General features: G+C 38.4%; 1 protein-coding gene across 1 annotated transcript; it reads right to left on the bottom strand.

Moving 5' to 3' along the window:
• Positions 1-17,129: 17,129 nt before the first annotated feature.
• On the bottom strand, positions 17,130-19,310 carry TSPYL1 (TSPY like 1). Its single transcript, XM_077770849.1, has one exon. It carries the CDS (start codon positions 19,214-19,216, stop codon positions 17,876-17,878), a length of 1,341 nt encoding a protein of 446 aa, XP_077626975.1. The 5' UTR covers positions 19,217-19,310; the 3' UTR covers positions 17,130-17,875.
• Between the last annotated feature and the right edge of the window lie 220 nt (positions 19,311-19,530).

Below are 19,530 nucleotides of genomic sequence, written 5' to 3'. Positions count from 1 at the left end.
ATTCACCGCCTGCCTTTTTTTATGAGACAGAGCGCTGCCTACTGCGCAAACGAGACACCTGCCTGGCTTTTTTAATGTACAGATTCATGACTATTACCAAAGAATTGAGGCGAACAGAGTTTGATTTTTAAGAAAAGTGTTGCTCTGTTAAGTGATGATTTAAAAGATTAGAAGCAATTGAAATGGAAGTTTCTCTCATGCTAACAAGACATAATGATTATTTCAATTTGTTTATGTACTTTGGCCAACACCTATGGAGTGATTGGTGTTTTTTCTCATCCCTTTTAACTAATATAAGTAGCAAATGTATTTTCCTTACTTAACTAATATAAGTAGCAAATGTATTTTCCTTACTTGGAAGTGACATACACGTGAGCATGCAAATTTAGCCGTCAACCATTTCTGAAAAAGATGTGATTTCAGGAGATTTTAATTTCCAAAATTGTACATAATATAATTTCTTGCTTATCCTCAAATTATAATCCTAATCTAAAAAGGAGCTACTGCTTTATAATGCCTGTGGGTATGAAACCAGACAATACTTGCCAAAATTTGCCCCTGTGATCATTTACTGCAGGGCGGAAGCAATAATCAACTGTTTGCAGGCACCGGAACTATTAATTGTCCAAATTATGATATTTTAAGTAATATTTAAAATGTTAATGTTAAAATACATACTTAAAATTTGTCTATTCAAGTCAGCCCATACAATTGATCTACTAATGATGTCAGTACTGTTTTATGTGTTGTATTTGTTAGAGTATGAAAATACTGGTAAAAAATGAGAGAATGAAGAAAAACTTAGATTTTGCATATTTTTGTTTAACACCTTAAATTCATATTAGGAAAGGGATTATATTGGGGCGCCTGGGTGGCTTAGTCGGTTAAGCGTCCGACTTTCGCTTAGGTCATGATCTCGCGGTTCGTGGGTTCGAGCCCCGCGTCGGGCTCTGTGCTGACTGCCAGCTCAGAGCCTGGAGCCTGTTTCAGTCTGTGACTCCCTCTCTCTCTGACCCTCACCTGTTCACGCTGTCTCTCTCTCCTAGAAATAAATAAAAATATTTAAAAAAAAAGAAAGAAAAGGGATTATAATTCTTTGTAATAGAAACTACACTACAGAGCACTTAGATTATGATCTAAGTGTAACTTTGACTTACATCCAAGTTGGTGAGCATATAGTGCAAGGATAATTTCAAGAGTAGATTTCTTAATCCCCTTGCGCACTTAGCCTGTCCCACCTCCCACAACCCCTCCAGTAATCCTGTTTGTTTTCCATGTTTAAGAGTCCCTTATGTTTTTGTCCCCATTCCTGTTTTTATGTTATTTTTGTTTCCCTTCCCTTATGTTCATCTGTTTTGTATCTTCAAGTCTTCATATTAGTGAAGTCATAAGTTGCCTTTCTCTGACTAGTTTCACTTAGCATACTACCCTCTAGTTCTGTCCACACAGTTACAAATGGCAAGATTTCATTCTTTTTGATTGCTGAGAAATACACCATTGTATATATATACCACATATGATCACTTTCAAATTAGGATTCAGAAGAGAATGCAATAAAAAGGATGTGAGGAAACAGATTTAAAAGAAAGCAGTAGCAGGTATATTAAGACTTGAGGGAAGTAGTGCTGTTGCAGGATTCTCGCTCAGAGAGTCGTGACACCGAGACTTTTCTTTCCAGGAAGCAACTTTATTATGCCGGCACCGCTCAGTTGGGTTCGTACCCAAAAGAACTGAGCGGCCCACATCATATGGCATAGGGTTTTTTATGCATTTTCTATTTCTTTGTCTCCCATATATGGTAATACACATAAACATGTAGTCTGATTAAGTTGTTTCAGTTTACAAGAACATGGGGGATGTAGGCAGCTGGACTCATATCTAGGTGACCTTGAAGTCTTCTCTCTTCTTCAATTTTTTCTTTCTCCATAGGGAGGGGTTCCTACCACAGTGCAGACCCAGTGCAACTGAGAATGAGGTGCTGACATTACAGAGAAACAGTCTGTCCTGCAGCTTCATAGTTTACCTCAGAAGGTTTCCAAGAGAATTCATAGATAATTAAGATATTTTTGTACCCCTAGTCAGCCGACTCAAGGACAAACTGTCCAAATTGACTGCTGCCAACTAATAAGATATCCCATAAAAATTGTTCAAACAGGATTCACTCTTCTCAGACTATAATAATTTTTCTCTCCTTTTTTTCCTCTTTTAATAAATCCTCTTTTGCTTCTATGGGTTGAAATCAATCTACCAATTTATACTCTTTACAAATAGGTAAACAATGTGCTATAAGTGACTTTGTAACTCTGAGTTATTCTTTGACATGATTCTGTCTTGTTTCCTTAAAGAATCTTTGTACTGTGGAAGGATTAATTCTCTAAGATTATAAACCTGAGCCAAGAAGGAGAAGAGCAAATGCTGAATGAAAGTTCCTTTACCATATAAGAAAGAATTTGCTATTTGCAACAGAAAATTATAAAATTACATAAGGCTACTACTGTGAACTTTTTCTCATTGTATATACCAAATTTTTAAGATTTTTACCTCCACTACTTGAAACATACCTGTCCATAGCTTTGATTGTTCTTGTCAATGCAATCATTTTCCATTAATAATAGCCTGCCCATTCTCAAAACTGCATTCAAGCCTACCTCAGGAAGACTGCATTAGGCATTTCAATGCATTTAATTTCATAAACAAGAACCCAGGAATCACAGAAAGTTAACTCACTCATGGTAAGACATATATTAATTGGCAGACTGCCTCCTCCTATCTCCTATGCATAACCTTCCCTTATCATTCTGATAGTCCTATAGCTCTATGACTTTTGCCGTCCAATTTAGTACTTAGCTTCTATCTTTAACTTTATTGGTTGTTTTCTGCAGATCAGTCTCTCATCCCAGCTGGACAAGGATGGCTGCATAGTGGCTTCGTCCTTGGCCTCTACTATAGTATAGCCCAGTGACTATCTCATTGAACATTTTAATGAAATTTGATTTGATTTAAATGTAAATTTTAAAAGGTTTTACCAAAATGAATAATATGACTGTGCTAGTATTTCATTTTGATTTGAGTAGATATATATATATATAAGTATGAATCATTGTATTTGCATATTAGAATATAGGATTTTTGGTACACCACAGAGCCTGTCCTGATGGCAATTGGCAATAAACCTCACTACAGAGAAAAAGATATTATCAATAAAATGATTGTATGGAAAAGTATTTTTAGAAAATACCATGAAAAACTAGGAAGTACATTTGCCACAGGACACGGACTTTAACAAAAGTTCAAAAATAAATTAATACAGTCAAATAGGAATGACTTTACTAAAGTGTATCATTAATACTGGAAAATTTAGGAAATATCCACTGTTGTTACTCTTGAACAGCAAGTTTTTTTCCTTTTTTCAGAGTGCTATGGTTTCTGGTTATATATACATTTTGGTCTACATTTATTTAGTGTCTTCTAAGTCTCATTTAATCCTCAGAACAACCCTGTGAGGTAATAATATTATGACCCCCATTTTACATTACCTCAGAAGGAACTCAAGCAGAGAGAAAGAGAAACCAAGTCGTTTATCCAAGGTCATACAGCAGTGATAGAGAGCCACAATCTAAACCCAGGTAATCTGACTCAAGAACCAGTGCACTCATTCAGTATATTGTTCTGGAAATCTACACAACATATAAAATGCAAAGGTGCTTTCTTAGAAATAAGACCATATGACCATCTCAATTTAATGTTAAATCTTATCTTCCTCTTCCCCTCTGCCCATCCAGAAAAATACTAACAATTGTTGGGGAAGTGCCCAATTACTAAAAGGAGAAACAGGAATTCACAATTCAATGCCTTAGGTCAGCAGTTCTCAGTCCATCAAGCGTAACACTCCCTTTGTTCGTTTGGTTTTTTAGTGGTATTGTGTAGAGCCAGTCGTACTGGAGGAGGGCAAAAACATGGGCTGGAGCTCCAGCTCTGCCTTAATGAGCAATGGAAATTTCGGCAAGTGGTTTAACTTTTTTAAATCCCAATTTCCACATTTCAAAAATGAGAAAAATAAGGTGAGCAAGCAACTCTTGATCTAGGGGTTGTGAGCTCACGCCCTACATTGGTTGTAGAGCCTACTTTTAAAAAACTGATAATAAGATCATCCAACCTGTTTTTATTCACTTCTCAGGGTAATGGGTCAACACTGTAACATAGGTGAACCTTCTTTATAAACTGCTTTCGTCCACCCTCACCCCCATCTCCATCTTTTTTCCTTCTTTTTTAAAAAAAATATTTCATGAAAAAATTAAAAATAAAAAAATAATTATTTCATGGAACATTACAGCCAAAAGATACTTAATTTTCAAACAGTTTCCTCCTAAATGACCCTTAATGTATTCAAGGAGCTATGTCTCTCTGACTGAATGAGTCACCTCTCCTGGGCTCCAAAAGCCCAGAGTTGAGTTGAGCAGCAACCGAAGCATTCTATGGAAATGTTTCTATTCCTCAGACAGGACAAAGGCATCTTTAGCAGACAGACCCCATATGTCCAGAGCCCAGTAGAATTGCCAATTCCAGTAGAAAGCTGTCGTGCTTTTTGGAAAAACAATGGCTGAAAAACAACTAACTTCACATTCAGAGAAGATGCCAAGCTAATTGAGTTTCTTGCAGGTAAGAGTCAAGAGTGGATCTGGCTTTGGCACCAACTCAGTGTGAAGATTGATATGGTGGCCATGAAGATGCACCTTACAGCCTTCCAAATACAGGAAGAGTAATGTCCAAGGGCCTGAATGCTGCACCCTGAAGTCTGTAGCCTCCTTTGCTTGTGTTCAGGCCATACCTCCTCTGAGCTCCTCCAGCCAAGACTGAGTGTGGCTAGAATACATAAGGCAAGACCATTCCTAAAAAACGTGAGACTCAGCTGACAGCTGACTGGCTGGCTCAAGGACTCCCCAGGAGCCTCACTGAATCTTCCCTGGATGGCACAGGCGTCTAGGCCACTTCCACCCAACTTTCTCTTGCTCTCCTTTTCACTCAGTCAGACTTGCTTCCTGGTCGAAGTGTTCTTCCATCTTTTTTCTGGGTCGTTCTCCGTTTGACTCACACAGTCATTTCCCCTAATAAAATCTTTGCACATTTAATCCTAGTTTGTCTTCTGCTTTTCAGAAGACCCAGGTTAACATATTTAAGAGATCATTTAAACCTCTTAGTTTCAGTTTTTATATCTTGCAAATTGGGAGGTGGGAGATGGGGAAGAGCTAAAAGAGGAAAGACGTATTCAGTGTCTACCATGTGCCATATGTTATTTTACGTAACTATCACATCAACTTTCACATGACAGGTAGTACTGATATTGTACAGAAAAGAAAGGTCAAGATCAGAGAAATCATATCACTAGTTTAAGATTACTGCAGAGTCTAGATTTGTACTGAGGCCTCTTCTGACTTCAAGGTTGTATCTTCTCTACCACTTTCTTTCCTTTCCTAACTGCTTAATTTTGAGGGTCACGTGAGATAACAGAGGTGAAAGCACTTTGAAAATGTAAAAATGTGTTATTTCAAAGCCAGAGATTATTATTTCTGTTGGTTGCAGTCAAGACCTCTATGTAATAGGTAAGCCTGGGGGCGCCTGGGTGGCTTAGTCGGTTAAGCATCCGACTTCGGCTCAGGTCATGATCCCATGGTTCGTGGGTTCCAGCCCTGCGTCGGGCTCTGTGCTCACAGCTAGTTTCAGATTGTTTCAGATTCTGTGTCTCCCTCTCTCTCTGACCCGCCCCTGCTCATGCTCGCTCGCGCTCTCTCTCTCTCAGAAATAAATAAAACATTAAAAAAAAATTTTTTTTAAATAGGCCTGGTGTAAAATACAAATGTGGGGCTCCTTCTTCAAAATTTATGGAGACTTTCAAGATGGCACAGCAGAGCATTACACCAAGTATGGGACCCATGAGCCCAGCCATGGTAACAGCAGAATTATTGATACAGGGGCAATCAAATTGAGCTTACAGGAAATTTTTTAGAAGAATAGAAATATCCTTAGGGGGAAAAAAAACATTTCTGGGGCACCTGGTGGCTCAGTTGGTTGAGCGTCCAACTTCAGCTCAGTAATGATCTCATGGTTCATGAGTTTGAGCCCCGCGTCAGGCTCTGTACTGACAGCTTGGAGCCTGGAGCCTGCTTCAGATTCTGTGTCTCTCAGCCCTTCCACCACTCACGCTCTGTCTTTATCTCTCAAAAATGAATTAATGTTTTTAAAAATTAGAAGAAAAACATTCCTTATAATGAATGTTTTATAGCTCCCTTTTTCTTTCTTGAAGTTCACAAATAGTATACCATCATTAAAACATTTTTTTTAGTTTAAGTCATCTCTATACCCAACGTGGGACTCGAACTCATGACCCCCTAGATCAAGAGTCACATGCTCTTCTGACTGGGCCAGCCAGGAGCTCCCAATTTCTTTTTAATTAATATAACATCTTGGTTGTAATATCAAGGAAAAATAAAAGGGAAATAATTCTTAAAATATCTTAATTTATAAATGGTTGGGCATGCCTGCACTAAATGACATGATGAAGTAGTTAAATGACTATACCTATAGAATCACTAGTTCCTTATATATTTTGGAGATTAACCTCTTCAGATTTATATTTTGTAAATATTTTCTCCCATTCTGTAGGTTGCCTTTTCATTCTGTTGATTGTTGATATATCAAGTAAAAATTATAAGTATTAGAAAGCTTTGTTTCAGAGTGTAACCAGCAATTGTTTTCATTCTTAGCATTAGATAATGATTACAAGCAGTATTTTAAGGTAGAATAAGTTGCTTTCAAAAAATGCAGGGTTTAAAACCGTGCAGGGAGATGAGGGGTGTGCCTGGCTGGCTCAGCAGGTAGAACATGCAACTCTTGATTCAGAGTCTGAGTTCAAACCCCATGTTGGGGGTAGAGTTTACTTTAAAAAATAATAATAATAAATAAAATAAAACAGTTTACATATGTAAACTGGTGCTAGGTTTTAGGCTTAAATAATAATTAATAGATTTATCATCTATCTGTTTAACAGTGGATAATTACTTTATATGGGGCACTGTTCCCCACACTGCAGGATATCTAGATCCCTAATGTCCGTAATGAATACCAATTGCACCCATTGTAATAATAACTGTAATTGTAATAATTGTAATAATAACTGGCAGATTTCCCAGACACCATAGGGGGAAGTACACCTATACATTGGTAATCAGTTTTTTTAAATGCTTGTGAATATGACATGGTATTCTCATTCCTGGTCACTAGAGGGAGAAAGTAGTCTTGAAAATGATAATCTAGCCTTGCTTTCCTCAATCATAAGAGAAATCAGAGACAAAGTCTGTGACCTAAATGACCTCATACCTTTGTATGCTGAGTGTGATTGGGTAATTTTATGTGTCGATTTGACTGGGCCAGAGGGAGCCCAGCCTAAATATTACTTCTGGATGTGTCTGTAAGAGTGTTTCTGGAATTAGCATTTGAGTTAGTGGACTCAGTAAAGTAGATTGCTCTTCCCAGCATGAGGGGCATCATCTGGTCCATTGAGGGCCTAGATAGAACAAAAACGTGGAGAAAGGAGGACTTTGTCCTTTTTGCTTCCTGCCTGAGTACTTGAGCTGAGACATCAGTCTTCTACTGCCTTTGACAGGTATTCACACCATCAGTTCACTTGGTTCTTAGGCCTTAAGACTCAGACTGGAATTAGACCATCACCAGCTTTTCTGGGTCTCCAGCTTGCATGTGGCAAATTACTTCTCAGTAATCACATGAGCCAATTCCTCATATAAATCTCTTCCAATTAGCCTATTTCTGTAGAGAACCTGACTAATATACTGGGTAAAGAGCATACATTGGAATCCAACAGATCTGGCTTCACATCTCAGTTGCACCACATACAGGCAGGTTAGTTTAAGCAGGTCACCTGACTTCTCTGAATCATAGCTTCCTCAAATATAAAATGAATATAATAAAACTTAATTTACAGAACTGTTAGGAAGGTGAAATATTTGTAAAGTGTTCAGCCCAATGGACTTTCAATAAATAAAAGCTGACTTTATAATTTTTATTATTTTTATGCTGATTTACCTACATTAAATAAACTATAATGCAGACAATATAAAATCAATGTCAAATTCTTTTATAAAACTGTAAGTGTATAGAAGTTCAAAGATAAAAGACATCCATAAATAAGGGAGCAGTAAATGAAAGAAAGGAGAGTTGAATTGGACCAAGTAGGATACAATTTGAATAACATGAAAAAGACTTGAAACATTGGGACATAGTGACAATTACTATACTACTTTAAAGACTTTATAAAATACTTTTTTAAGAATTAGTTATGTGAAATCTATGCTTTTAACAGCTAATTGGAGAAGATTCATCGAAACTGACCTGAGAGTAAACTTGGAGAAGTTTGACCATTACTTAAAATGATTGACTACAACAGCACCTAAACTACCATGTACTAGACTCATATCAACACAACTCCTTACTGTACTAAGAGAAGTTAGAGCTTGGTTAAAAAGATGACAATTAAGTATTCTTTTTAATGTTTTTTATTTATTTCTGAGAGAGAGAGACAGCATGACCAGGAGAAGGTCAGAGAGAGAGGGAGACACAGAATCTGAAGCAGGCTCCAGGCTCTGAGCTAGCTGTCAGCACAGAGCCCAATGTAGGGCTTGAACCCATGAACCGTGAGATCACAACCTGAGCTGAAGTCAGATGCTTAACTGACTGAGCCACCCAGACGCCCTGAGGATGACAATTAAGTATTAGGTGCTGTTATAAGTACTCACCCAATTGACTCAAACCTCAATAAATAGACATTCTCTGCATTTCACAGTGATAATGACAGTTCTTTACATCTCAGCAAATTCCAGAAGGATATTAAAACATTTGAACTACTTCGGCTTACTCTGTTCTTCTGAAGGAAAGTAAAACCAAGCAGTTTAATTCAGATAGTAAGTATCAAGAATTGTAACTTTACTCTGTTATAATCTGATGGAGTTTAGAAAACCTATATCATTTAACATAAGCAAAGATAAATGAACAGATATATAAAGATAAATAAATATATCCCTTTGTAAGCCATTCATGAATGATTGGGAATATTAAAGCTAACTTATTTGTACTTAATTAGAATTTAAATGTCTTTATGCTACAATTACAGGTTGCTACAATGTAGTGGGATGTGCCCTGAGCTCTAAATAAGGAACCCTAATTGAGTACAACCCATGTTACTTATATCTAGGTTAATAAACTTCAATTTGCTAAGCTTCTATTTCCCTATCATGGGGATAGTGATACAAAAACTGTAGGATTACAAATGTAAAATGAGAGCATACATGGAAATTCCTGATATTTCTAACAATCTGCGGAGAAGATTTTGAAGACAGAGGTGTGTACTTGGAGCAGAACTAGATATCTATAGCTCAAGTTGTGACTCCATGGGGTAGAGAACTCAAATGTCATTAAGAATATAGGTAAGTATCTTGTTTTGCTCTTAAATTTTTTAAAATATTTATCTTTGAGAGAGAGTGGGGGAGGGGCAGAGAGAGAGGGAGACAGAATCTGAAGCAGGCTCCAGGCTCTGAGCTGTCAGCACAGAGTCCGACACGGGGCTTGAACTCAAACCATAAGACCATGACCTGAGCCAAAGTCGGTCTTGTAACCAACTGAACCACCCAGGCACCCCTTGTTTTGTTTTTATAATGAGAACTGAATTCAGGAAGCTAAGAGATGAAGCAAGAATAGCAACAGGGTTTAGGGCAAAGATTCTCAAATATTAGTATGCATCAGAATCACTTGGATTGCTAGTTAACCTACAGTTGCTAGACTCTACTTCCAGAGTTTGATTCTACACAGAAGGAGTGGGGTTGTTGAATTTGCATTTCTAACAAGATTCACACTGGTGAACCTCACGCTGCTTGTTTGGGGGCCACCCTTTACAATCTACTGTGTTAGGGTGATGGAGAGGTGAAGCTGAAGAGTCAGAGAAGGGCCCAAGTAAAGGCGGTCAGAGAATCATCTTGTAGCCATCTGAATTTACAGAAATGAAAAGGGAAACGCAAAGATTATTATTGAAAGTCAGTACTGCTTACTGGTCAATATGTCCTGAGCAGACTCAACTTCTTCAGTGACCAGAAGATGACAACCTCTTAGTTTGTAAGTTAAGGAAATCTCTAGAGAGATCAACTTTTGCCTGGAGTTGAAGGAGAAAAGAAAAAAAGCAATCCCAAAGGTGGGATTATAAATGAAATTATACAGCAATAAGAAGAACTTCCAAATAAGGTCATGCAAGTAGAGTCAGCAACTTGTATTTAAGCACTGAAGAAAAGTAAAAATAGCAGAAATGGGCAAATAGAATTCCAGTTTTTGAATTCATGATCATAATTTTAAGTCTGTTATTAAATGAAGTTATTACTTACACTAAATTGCATGGACCTTAATGGTACAGCTTAACAAGTCTTGACAAATGGATACATCTCTGTTAACATCAGCAAAATCCAGCACTGCTATCACCCAACAGTATGCTCATGTTTCTTTCTCAATACTAACCCTGAGGCAACCACTCTTTGGATTTCTATCACCATAGGTAAGTTTTCCATGCTATTGAACTTCACATATATGGAATTATATAGTATGCACTCTCTTGTCTGACATCTTTCACTTAACAATGATTTTGAGATTGTTGCATGATCAGTAGTTTGTTCCTTCTTGTGACTGAGTCATGTTCCATTGTATGAATACACCATAATTTATTAATTTACTTGTGATGGACATTGGTTTGTTTCTAGCTTTGAGCTTTTTGAATAAAACTGCTATGAACATTCTTGTGCTGTACGTAAATTATACTTTAATATAGAAAACAATGACATTATAAAAACAAAAGAAAATCTATTTTTAGGCAACATTTTTGGTAACTTAAGTGAACAAAGAGAGGGCTAAGGCAAAAACAGTGAGGTGTGGTAAAGATTAAGTATCTATCACTGTTAGCCACTTAAGTTAATGTGATCAAGAACATGCAAATAGATTCAAACTGGATATGTATACTGACTAGAAAGCAAATGGAGAACATACTCATTTCCCAATAATAAACTGCCATGAATTCTAGAATCAGAGTTTGAGGCTTAAAGACATGAAGACTTGGAAATGAAGTTAGTGTCTCAGAAGACATTCATAGGCTTACATGTATGAATCATGCATCCACTTGCTGTGGTTGAATCTGCAATGCAAACCTCTGCTCTATTAGTGGACCTCAGCCTCAAGAAATGTGTGCTGAAATCAAGCCCTTAATAAGAAGGCCCACCTTTCTAGAATTTTGTAGAGGAGTTCATGAATCTGAAAATAAGTTTAAGTTTCTAGGTTAAGTGGTCATTTTGAGGCATTGTCTCAATTGGGTCTATCTAGAGCTGTAGGAAATAACCCAACATCACTGATAACTCTTCACTTTAATATCTGTGCTTCCTACTTACCTCTTACAGTCTCTCAATTATAGAACAATCTTTTAAATATGAGTATTATTATTACCTTGATGGAAATTAATCAAGATTATCAATTTTACCTTTATCTGTATACTTTTGTAATATATTTTTTCTATTTTTGATGACCGATAAAAGATTAGCTATATAATATTTTAAATATTTCTCCAACTTTTTGATTTGAAAAATTTAAAACCCACCATTGAAACAGTAATATTAAAATAGTAATACTGCCATTAAAAAAAAGCACAGTGAAAGGTAAAAAGATTATTGTTTCCTTTTTTGACAAGGGAATTTGAAAGACAAAGTATATCGACTATTATGGAATGCATCTGGGAGGAATTTTCATCCATCAGCCTGGAAGGGACATCATTCCCTAATTTCTAAAGAGTTGCTTGCTGATGCCCTAGGAGAAAGTTAAAATGAGGTGGGGCCTGGAGGTGGGGGGTGTAGAGGAGAGAGTAGGTAGACCCATAGTTATAGAAGGATCCTAAATATACTCTGTCACTCAGAAAGGAAGCTTTCTGAGAGAACTTCAACAGTGACCTGGCTACAGACCAGATTTGCAAATGACATGAAATTAGAGGGTAAAATTACTCATTAGAAATAATTAATGATCCTCCAAATGCAAATAGATTAAAAGAATTAGCCTAATTTAATAGAATAAAAATTAATATAGATACATGTAAAGTGTTGGAAACAAACTTCAATAAAATGTAATATGAATGGGGCACCTGGGTGGCTCAGTCAGTTGGGTGTCCGACTTCAGCTCAGGTCATGTTCTCATGGTTCATGGTTTGGTGCATCAGGCTCTGCACTGACAGATGGGAGTTTGGGATTCTCGCTCTTTCCTCTCTCCCTTCCCCTGCTTGTGCTTTCTCCCATTCTCAAAATAAATTAAAAAAATTTTTTTTTTAAAATGTAACACGAAAAAGCCTAATTCACAGCATATGAATACTTTAAAATGGGAGTTAATATTTACTACATATTATATATTGTGCTTGGCATTTTCACACTCTAACCTGTATTAACTATGTTAATACTTGGAATTTTTTAGCACAGTGCCTGGCACATAGTAAACTTGCAAATGTATGTTGTTATCCTCTCTACAACCTTATATTGACATTCTCCAAATACATCCTGGGAGAATATTAGCTTATAATGTAGGTATTATCATCCCTGCATGATGGACAAGGAAACCAAGACTCAGAAGGTATTTATTTTGGCTAATGGGATAGGTAGTAGATTGTAAAACTGATTTAATCCCAACTTAAAGCTAGTGTGACTCCCTGTCTCTTTAGGCTACTAATAAGACATCTGGGTATTTTTAAAAAATAGCAGCTTACCTAAGTGGTCCTTTTTATTTTTATAGAACCATTTCTTCCTGACCTGGTCTCAAAAAAATTTACATTAATTACATTAATCCTGAAAAAAGTAAAGCCAAAAAGTAGACATTTTTCCCTAATGCGGCCTGACAGAAACTCTTCTTTAAGTCTTGAGAACCCCTGAGGTCAGAGGAAATGAATTAAAGTGGCCCTTCAAAGCTAAAACAAAGCACTTCAAGCAAACATGGAGAAAGTACTGCTCACAAGTGAAATAGCTCCCATATATATAGTGAATGGATAAATATCGTATCTGTCACATCCATAGTCTAGGACTTCAGCTATAGATTAACCTTGAGGGAGGGGGAGTTGTTCTGAAGGGACAGTCCTGATCATCTCTGACACCTCCTCTTTGCCACGTTGATCCTGAGTTTTCTTGTGTGCGTGACTGGTTTGAGTATGTGAATTTGCTGAAGAGTAAACATTCAAGAAACAATACTCCCTCCTCAGAGACCATGAGTTCCTCAATTGCAAGGACAACCTTCACTTTACTATCCCATATAATCCTTAACATAATAACCAATACAAAATAATAATTGCTGCAAGGTTGTACTGCAAGGCTACACTAATTTTCAAAAATGAAATATGCTTCAAGTGGTGAGCATTGAGTTGACTTGGCACAAAGCTATATTCAGATTCTTTTTCTGTTGCCTGGCCAATTGTTAAAATTTAGAGACTTTGTTAACATACACAAAATGGTATAATTGATGACTGAGATTTTATTTTCTGAGCTTCATGTACATCTGTAAACCAGAATTACAAAACATTTTATTCTAGAAAAATATGAAGCTATAGATCCTAAATGTTAAGGGACTTTTTTTTCTTTTTTTGTTAAGGGACTACTTCATTTTTTTTTTAATTTTTTTTTAAGTATGCTTCACACCCAGCACAGAGCACAATACAGAGCTTGTCACAATCCTGAGATCAAGACCTGAAGTGAAATCAAGAGTCGGACACTTAACCATCTAAGCCACCCAGGCTCCCAAAGGGGACTACTTTAAATAGCTAATATAATAACAGTGCCAATTTGGCCCCCAGATCTACTCTATTTATATCCAGAAACTATGTTTTGCAAGTACTAAGTATCTCCTAAGTACTCAAGGGCAAGTTGATAAAAGATATTTCATTTTAACTTTTCTTTATCCATTGGCCTCTAGCTATACTTTACCTACCTTACATTTTAGCTAGATAACCATTGTCATAAAAATCACAAAAAAAACTTCGAGGAGAAAGTTGAAATTTTCACATGTATTTTATATCCTTTGAGATATTCAAGAGGTCTAGAACCATGCTGTCCTAGGTAATTTAAAATTTACCAGTAGCCACATTGAAAGAAATGAATAGGGGAAATTTTTATTAATATATTTAACCAATGTATCAAAAATACTACCATTTCAATATGCAATCAATATAAAAAATTGAGGTATTTTACATTTTTTCCATACTAAATCTTTGAAATCCAGTGTTTATTTTATACACCAAGCATATCTCAAGTCTAACTCCCTTCTAACTCCAAGTTTAATAGTCACCTGAAAATGTACAAAAACAGCACATAAAAGTTGATCCAAAGTTAAAACGGCAAGTGAAAAGATACATGTTACAGGGTTTAGAATTTTCTAATTATCTAAACAAGAAATTTGCTTTTAAGAAAGGCTTTGTAAATTTTTATTTAATGTCTACACCCAACGTAAGGCTCAAACTCACAAGTCTGAGATCAAAAGTCGTATACGTTCCTGACTGAGCTGGCCAGGCACTCCAAAGGGGTAAGTTTCTTTTAAGTCTTTTTTTTTTTTCTTTTTAAGTAAAGTCTACACCCAATGTGGGGCTAGAACTTAACAACCCTGAGATCAAGAGTCATGTGCTCTATCAGCTGAGCCAGCTAGGTATCCTAGTTTTGTAAATTTTTCTACATCAATATTACAAATGTCTTGAAAACCATCTTCTTGCCATTACCTCATCAAGTCTTTCTGGGTACTAGGTTATTTTATTATTTTTTCCCATTTGAGTTGTTCACTTTCTCATCCAATATTTACCTGGTAAAAACTATGTGCAAAATACGATAGAAGCAGTGAGAGATATTAAAGTTACCCCATCATCTCTGCTTTCACAAAGTTTCCAAACTAGATAGGAAACTAGTTTCCAAACTAGAAAGAGTGAAAATGCATCTTTGTATTTTACTGCCTCACTGTATTACTTGTTTGCGTCACTGTATTATTTGTTTGCTTATCAGTTTCCCCCTTTTTTTAATTAAAAAAAAAAACTTTTCCAATATTTATTTTTGAAAGAGACAGCATGAACAGGGGCGGTGCAGTGAGAGAGGGAGACACAGAATCCAAAGCAGGCTCCAGGCTCTGAGCTGTCAGCAGAGCCCAAAGCGGGGCTCACACTCACGAACTGTGAGATCATGACCTGAGCAGTAAATTGGACGCTTAACCCACTGAGCCACCCAGGAGCCCCTTCCCCCAGTTTTTAACAATAAAGGAAATAACTTTTATCTTCTTTTTGTTATCCTCTGAAGGCCTGACAGAATGCCTTGATAAATATTTGTGGAATTCACTGTTAACAAATTATGTGTTATTTTCTAGAATAGAAGTCCCTGTAAGTACACCAAGTACTTGAGGAAATATTTCATCTTCCCTAAGGGGAACAGAAAAACTGTTCAGGCAGAAGAGTTATCAGGCCTTGAAAAAACTGACACAAATAGAAGGTGGGGACATTTGAAGAAAGGAATGAGTAAGTTTTTACAGCTGAAAAAGTATTACGATAGAAGAGTTTATCACTTATGAGAGAAACTCTCTGAACGTTTGCTTATTAAATGCACAAGCAAATTTAAAAAAAAACAAAAACCTGAATGACCTGAGAATATCAGTGACAGAGATAGAAATGGAAGCTTTAAGGAAGGGAGTGGCGGTGCTGAACAAGCTGTATGGAAAAAAGTGACAACATGAGTAAGCATTTGCAATTGTGAACTAAAGCAAAACAACAGCAACAACCCTCCCAACCATACAAGGTACAGAGTAGTGTGCCCTAGAGTCTTACTTTTGAGATAATGTCTATTGTATCCATTTTTACAATTTCAGTAACTCCATAATCTTTTATTACTGTGAACAATTTCTTCACACATTTATGGGCAGGGTAAAAAAAAAAGAAACTAGCACAGTAACATGCTTTTATTTTATCACGATGCATATACAGAAGGACAAACATCCCAATGGCACATTTCCAATTTGAAAGAGCAAGCTCACAAGTATTTATGATATTTAGGAAAAAAGACACATTGTTTAAGAAAGACAATCAAGTCAAACATCTTTTTGTAGGTTATTTTTCCATGAAGACAACAATTTCCAGTCTTCAGAATCTGACAAAACCAAGTTACTCAAATTATATTTCTAAGGACACAGTTTTAACAGAAACAAGTTGAAAACTCATATTCATTTAAGTCTCTATATCTTACAGGAAAGCTGTTATTTTTCCAAATGTTCCCAATTGAAAGCAAAAAGAAAGCCTGTACAACTCAATTTTCTCATTAAGCAGAAACAGAAAATGTTATTTTACTAAACACTAGTGAAACAAAAAACACGATATTAACCTTCCACATAAATTAAATGAAAATAAGAGAAAGCACCCAAAGTTGCTTTGTTTCTTTAAAGTATTCTTTTCTAAGCAACACATTTAACAATTCTCCCATGGAAATCCTGAGAAAAAGTATTTCTCCTCCCATTACCACTGACAGAAAAAGAACCTTTTCCTTGAAGCCTCCTTAATCTGAGGCCCAATTTTTATCTTGCTCATTTTTGCCTGTGGTCATCTGTTGTTTCCCCGGCTTAGAGCACCCATCAAAATCTCTAGTTCTTCCATCGACTATGAACTAGATACCACTTTTCATTTCATCTAGCTCTGTCTCCCTTTCAACCCTCTGGGTGTCGCTAAAGGGAATGGAGGATGGGGAAGAGAGCAGAGGGAACTAAGAGCTCTAGCAGTCTATTTTTACCGGACAACCTGTCCCTGGAAATAATGAAGAGCTAAAACTAAATTAAAACGCCTACTTTTGAGCTATCATGTTTTTTTTAAGAGACAAGAGGCAGACAGAGAGAAAGTGTACTACCACCTGGCACTTAATCATGTTCAGGGTAAGGAAAAGAGGCACAAAGAGGTATACCTAGGTTTTGTGTGAATTTACTAGTGAAGGCTGAGAAAGCCTGGTACTTGGAATGGACACCATCCTTACTATTGCAATAAGAATAAAGTNGGGGGGGGGGGGGGGGGGAAGGGATGGAGGATGGAATCAAGGTCTTTTAGGAAAGGATTGTATCTTTTGTGTGCTGGTAGGAAATCTGGGTCCATCACCAGCTCTAGGGATTCTTCTTTAAAAGAAATGAGACCACAGTGGGGCTGACAATGATCTACAAGGTATTCATCCAGTAGGTAGTATCCCAAGGTGGGTGGGCATAGCCAGTAGTAGGCAGTAGGAGGTAACTAGAGGTGCAAGAAGAGCAATGGAGTCATATAAATCAGACCAGCTGGCCAACTGCTGCTCTCTTGATATCATTAATGCCCCACAATTGTCCACAGGCTACATACCTGTACTGCAGAGCAGAGTGGGCAGAATGGCTCCTAGATAAAGCTACAATTCCAGGTGTAAAGAGTCAGACAAAAAGCCCTAGGAACAAACAGGGCCCATGCAGTGCAGATAAGGGCAATGCAATTTACAGCAGCATTTGCTTCGCTTAGGAGTGATGTGTATCATGACCACACAGCATGTGATAGTAATGCAGAACAAAATGAAGGCCATGTGGAAATGGAAGGGTATGGCCTTGAAAATCTCAATCTTGAGGTTGAGAAAACTATCCAGAGGAAAAAAGTTGTAGAAATGTCAGGAGAATAAAGAAAAAAAAAAGAAAAAAAAAAAAAAGGTAGAAGGCATACCCATTTCTTGTTGTCCAAGCACGGGTCCAGCAAGATGTGGTAAGGGACCCTGTGCAGTATTTCCAAAGGCAGAGATTAACCAGACTGGAATCCAAAGGGCCTAGGGATCTCTACAGGCTCTCTTATTGGACGACGTCTGGCTCTACGCACTCCTTCACGCAACAGGTAATACTGCAGTGGATTTGGCCACAAGTCCTCTTTGATAATTTCAGCAATCTTGTCAGACTCCGGAAGGCTATGGTCTGAAAACCAGGTGAAGAAATTGCAGACGACATCTTGGTTCCTGCGAATGAAGGACTGGGGTTCATGGCCCCGGCGCCATATGATTGGAGTGGAGAGAGACACCACTCGGCCAGAGGCTCTGACCTCATATTCTTTGACAATAAGCTTGTTTCTGAAGTAGGGGTTTCTTCGAAAGAAGAACTTGAACTTACAGCCAGTTCTAGGGTGTCTGAGCTCCTTTACCTCCAAATTGGTTATGTATCTTAACATTTCTGCATCTTGGCCCCTAATCATGGGGGACAACTGGGGGTGGTTCCGAAAAGCGGTAACCCAGAAGCCCGGGATATTCTGAATGATGTAGTTCCTCCTCTCCAGGTAATGACGACGCATGCGCCCAAATTTCTGCTCCAGTTGTTGAAAGGCCCTGTCAGCCTGAGCATTCACAGTGTCCAGTTCCAGTTGGATGGCTTCCAGGGGGTTCATGCGGAGATCCATATTCAAGGGTCGGAGCCCTGCTTCCTCATTCATCTCCTCTACCACTCTATTCTCCTCCATCATTTCTATTTCTTCCCCTACTTGCTTCTCTATCTCCATCTTCTGCTCCACCACCTCCTCCTCCTCCACTCCTTTCTCCACCATCTCTTCCTTCTCCACCATCTCCTCCTCCTTCACCACCTCATCCAGCGCTACCGAGAAAATGGTGCACTTTTCAGTCTCCACTTCATTCGTCTTCACCTCTTCCAACACCTCAGACCCGGACCTCTCTGCACCACAGGTTCCTGGGGGCTTCTCCCCACCTGGGCTGCGCGGCTCCCCACTCTGACAGCCATTTTTCAAGTTGTCCGTTGCCACGGACACAGCCCCGGCTTCCAGGCCTTCCGTAAGAGGCGGAGCCTCCGCCCGCTCGGCTTCTTTCGCTAGGAAACCTCCATCCCCACCTCCTCCGATCCGGGGAGTTTGGCCACAGCCCACGCGGGAGTGGAAGGCTCCCGGCTCCTCTGGAAGCTGAGGCGGTGAGAACGCGACGGTCTGCAAGCTTCCCTCACCCGGCTCCGCCATCACCTGTGACGCCTGGGTTTCCTCACGGACTTTCAGGCCCTGGTGTGGGTCGAGGTCTCCTGCGGTACGATCGAGAGTCGTGAGACTGCGGGTCTGGGTAAACGAAGACGTCTCAGGACCATCCTGGCCGCTCATATTTAACAGCAGCCTGACCAACGACAGCTTAACGGCTGTTTCCCTCACAGAAAACGCCCCCTTGCAAGCCGGCGCTCGCGCCACCCACCCTGGAGTCCCGCGAGAGTCTCCGCGAGAGTGACGTCAGGGCCGTGGATCTCCTCAGAACCCGACTGCTGGCTGCTTGCTCCGCCCTCGCTTGCGGTTCCAGCTTGTTATCTTTAGATTTACTTGTTTGGGTTTAGTGGGTTGAGGCAGTAATTTGACGTATGTAGTTGAATGTTATTTCGGACTCAGAAACTGAAGGCAGTGAGGGCACTCCCAGCGACGCATCT

This window comes from Crocuta crocuta, unplaced genomic scaffold (assembly GCF_008692635.1).
Source record: "Crocuta crocuta isolate KB4526 unplaced genomic scaffold, BGI_CrCroc_1.0 scaffold562, whole genome shotgun sequence".
Lineage (NCBI taxonomy): Eukaryota > Metazoa > Chordata > Mammalia > Carnivora > Hyaenidae > Crocuta > Crocuta crocuta.
The sequence above is the reverse complement of the archived record's forward strand: the minus strand, read 5'-3'. Positions and strand labels throughout refer to the sequence as shown.

What these genes read in the sequence shown, in the direction of transcription:
- TSPYL1 (XM_077770849.1), bottom strand. Translation starts at nt 19,216, where the DNA reads ATGAGCGGCCAGGATGGTCCTGAGACGTCTTCGTTTACCCAGACCCGC.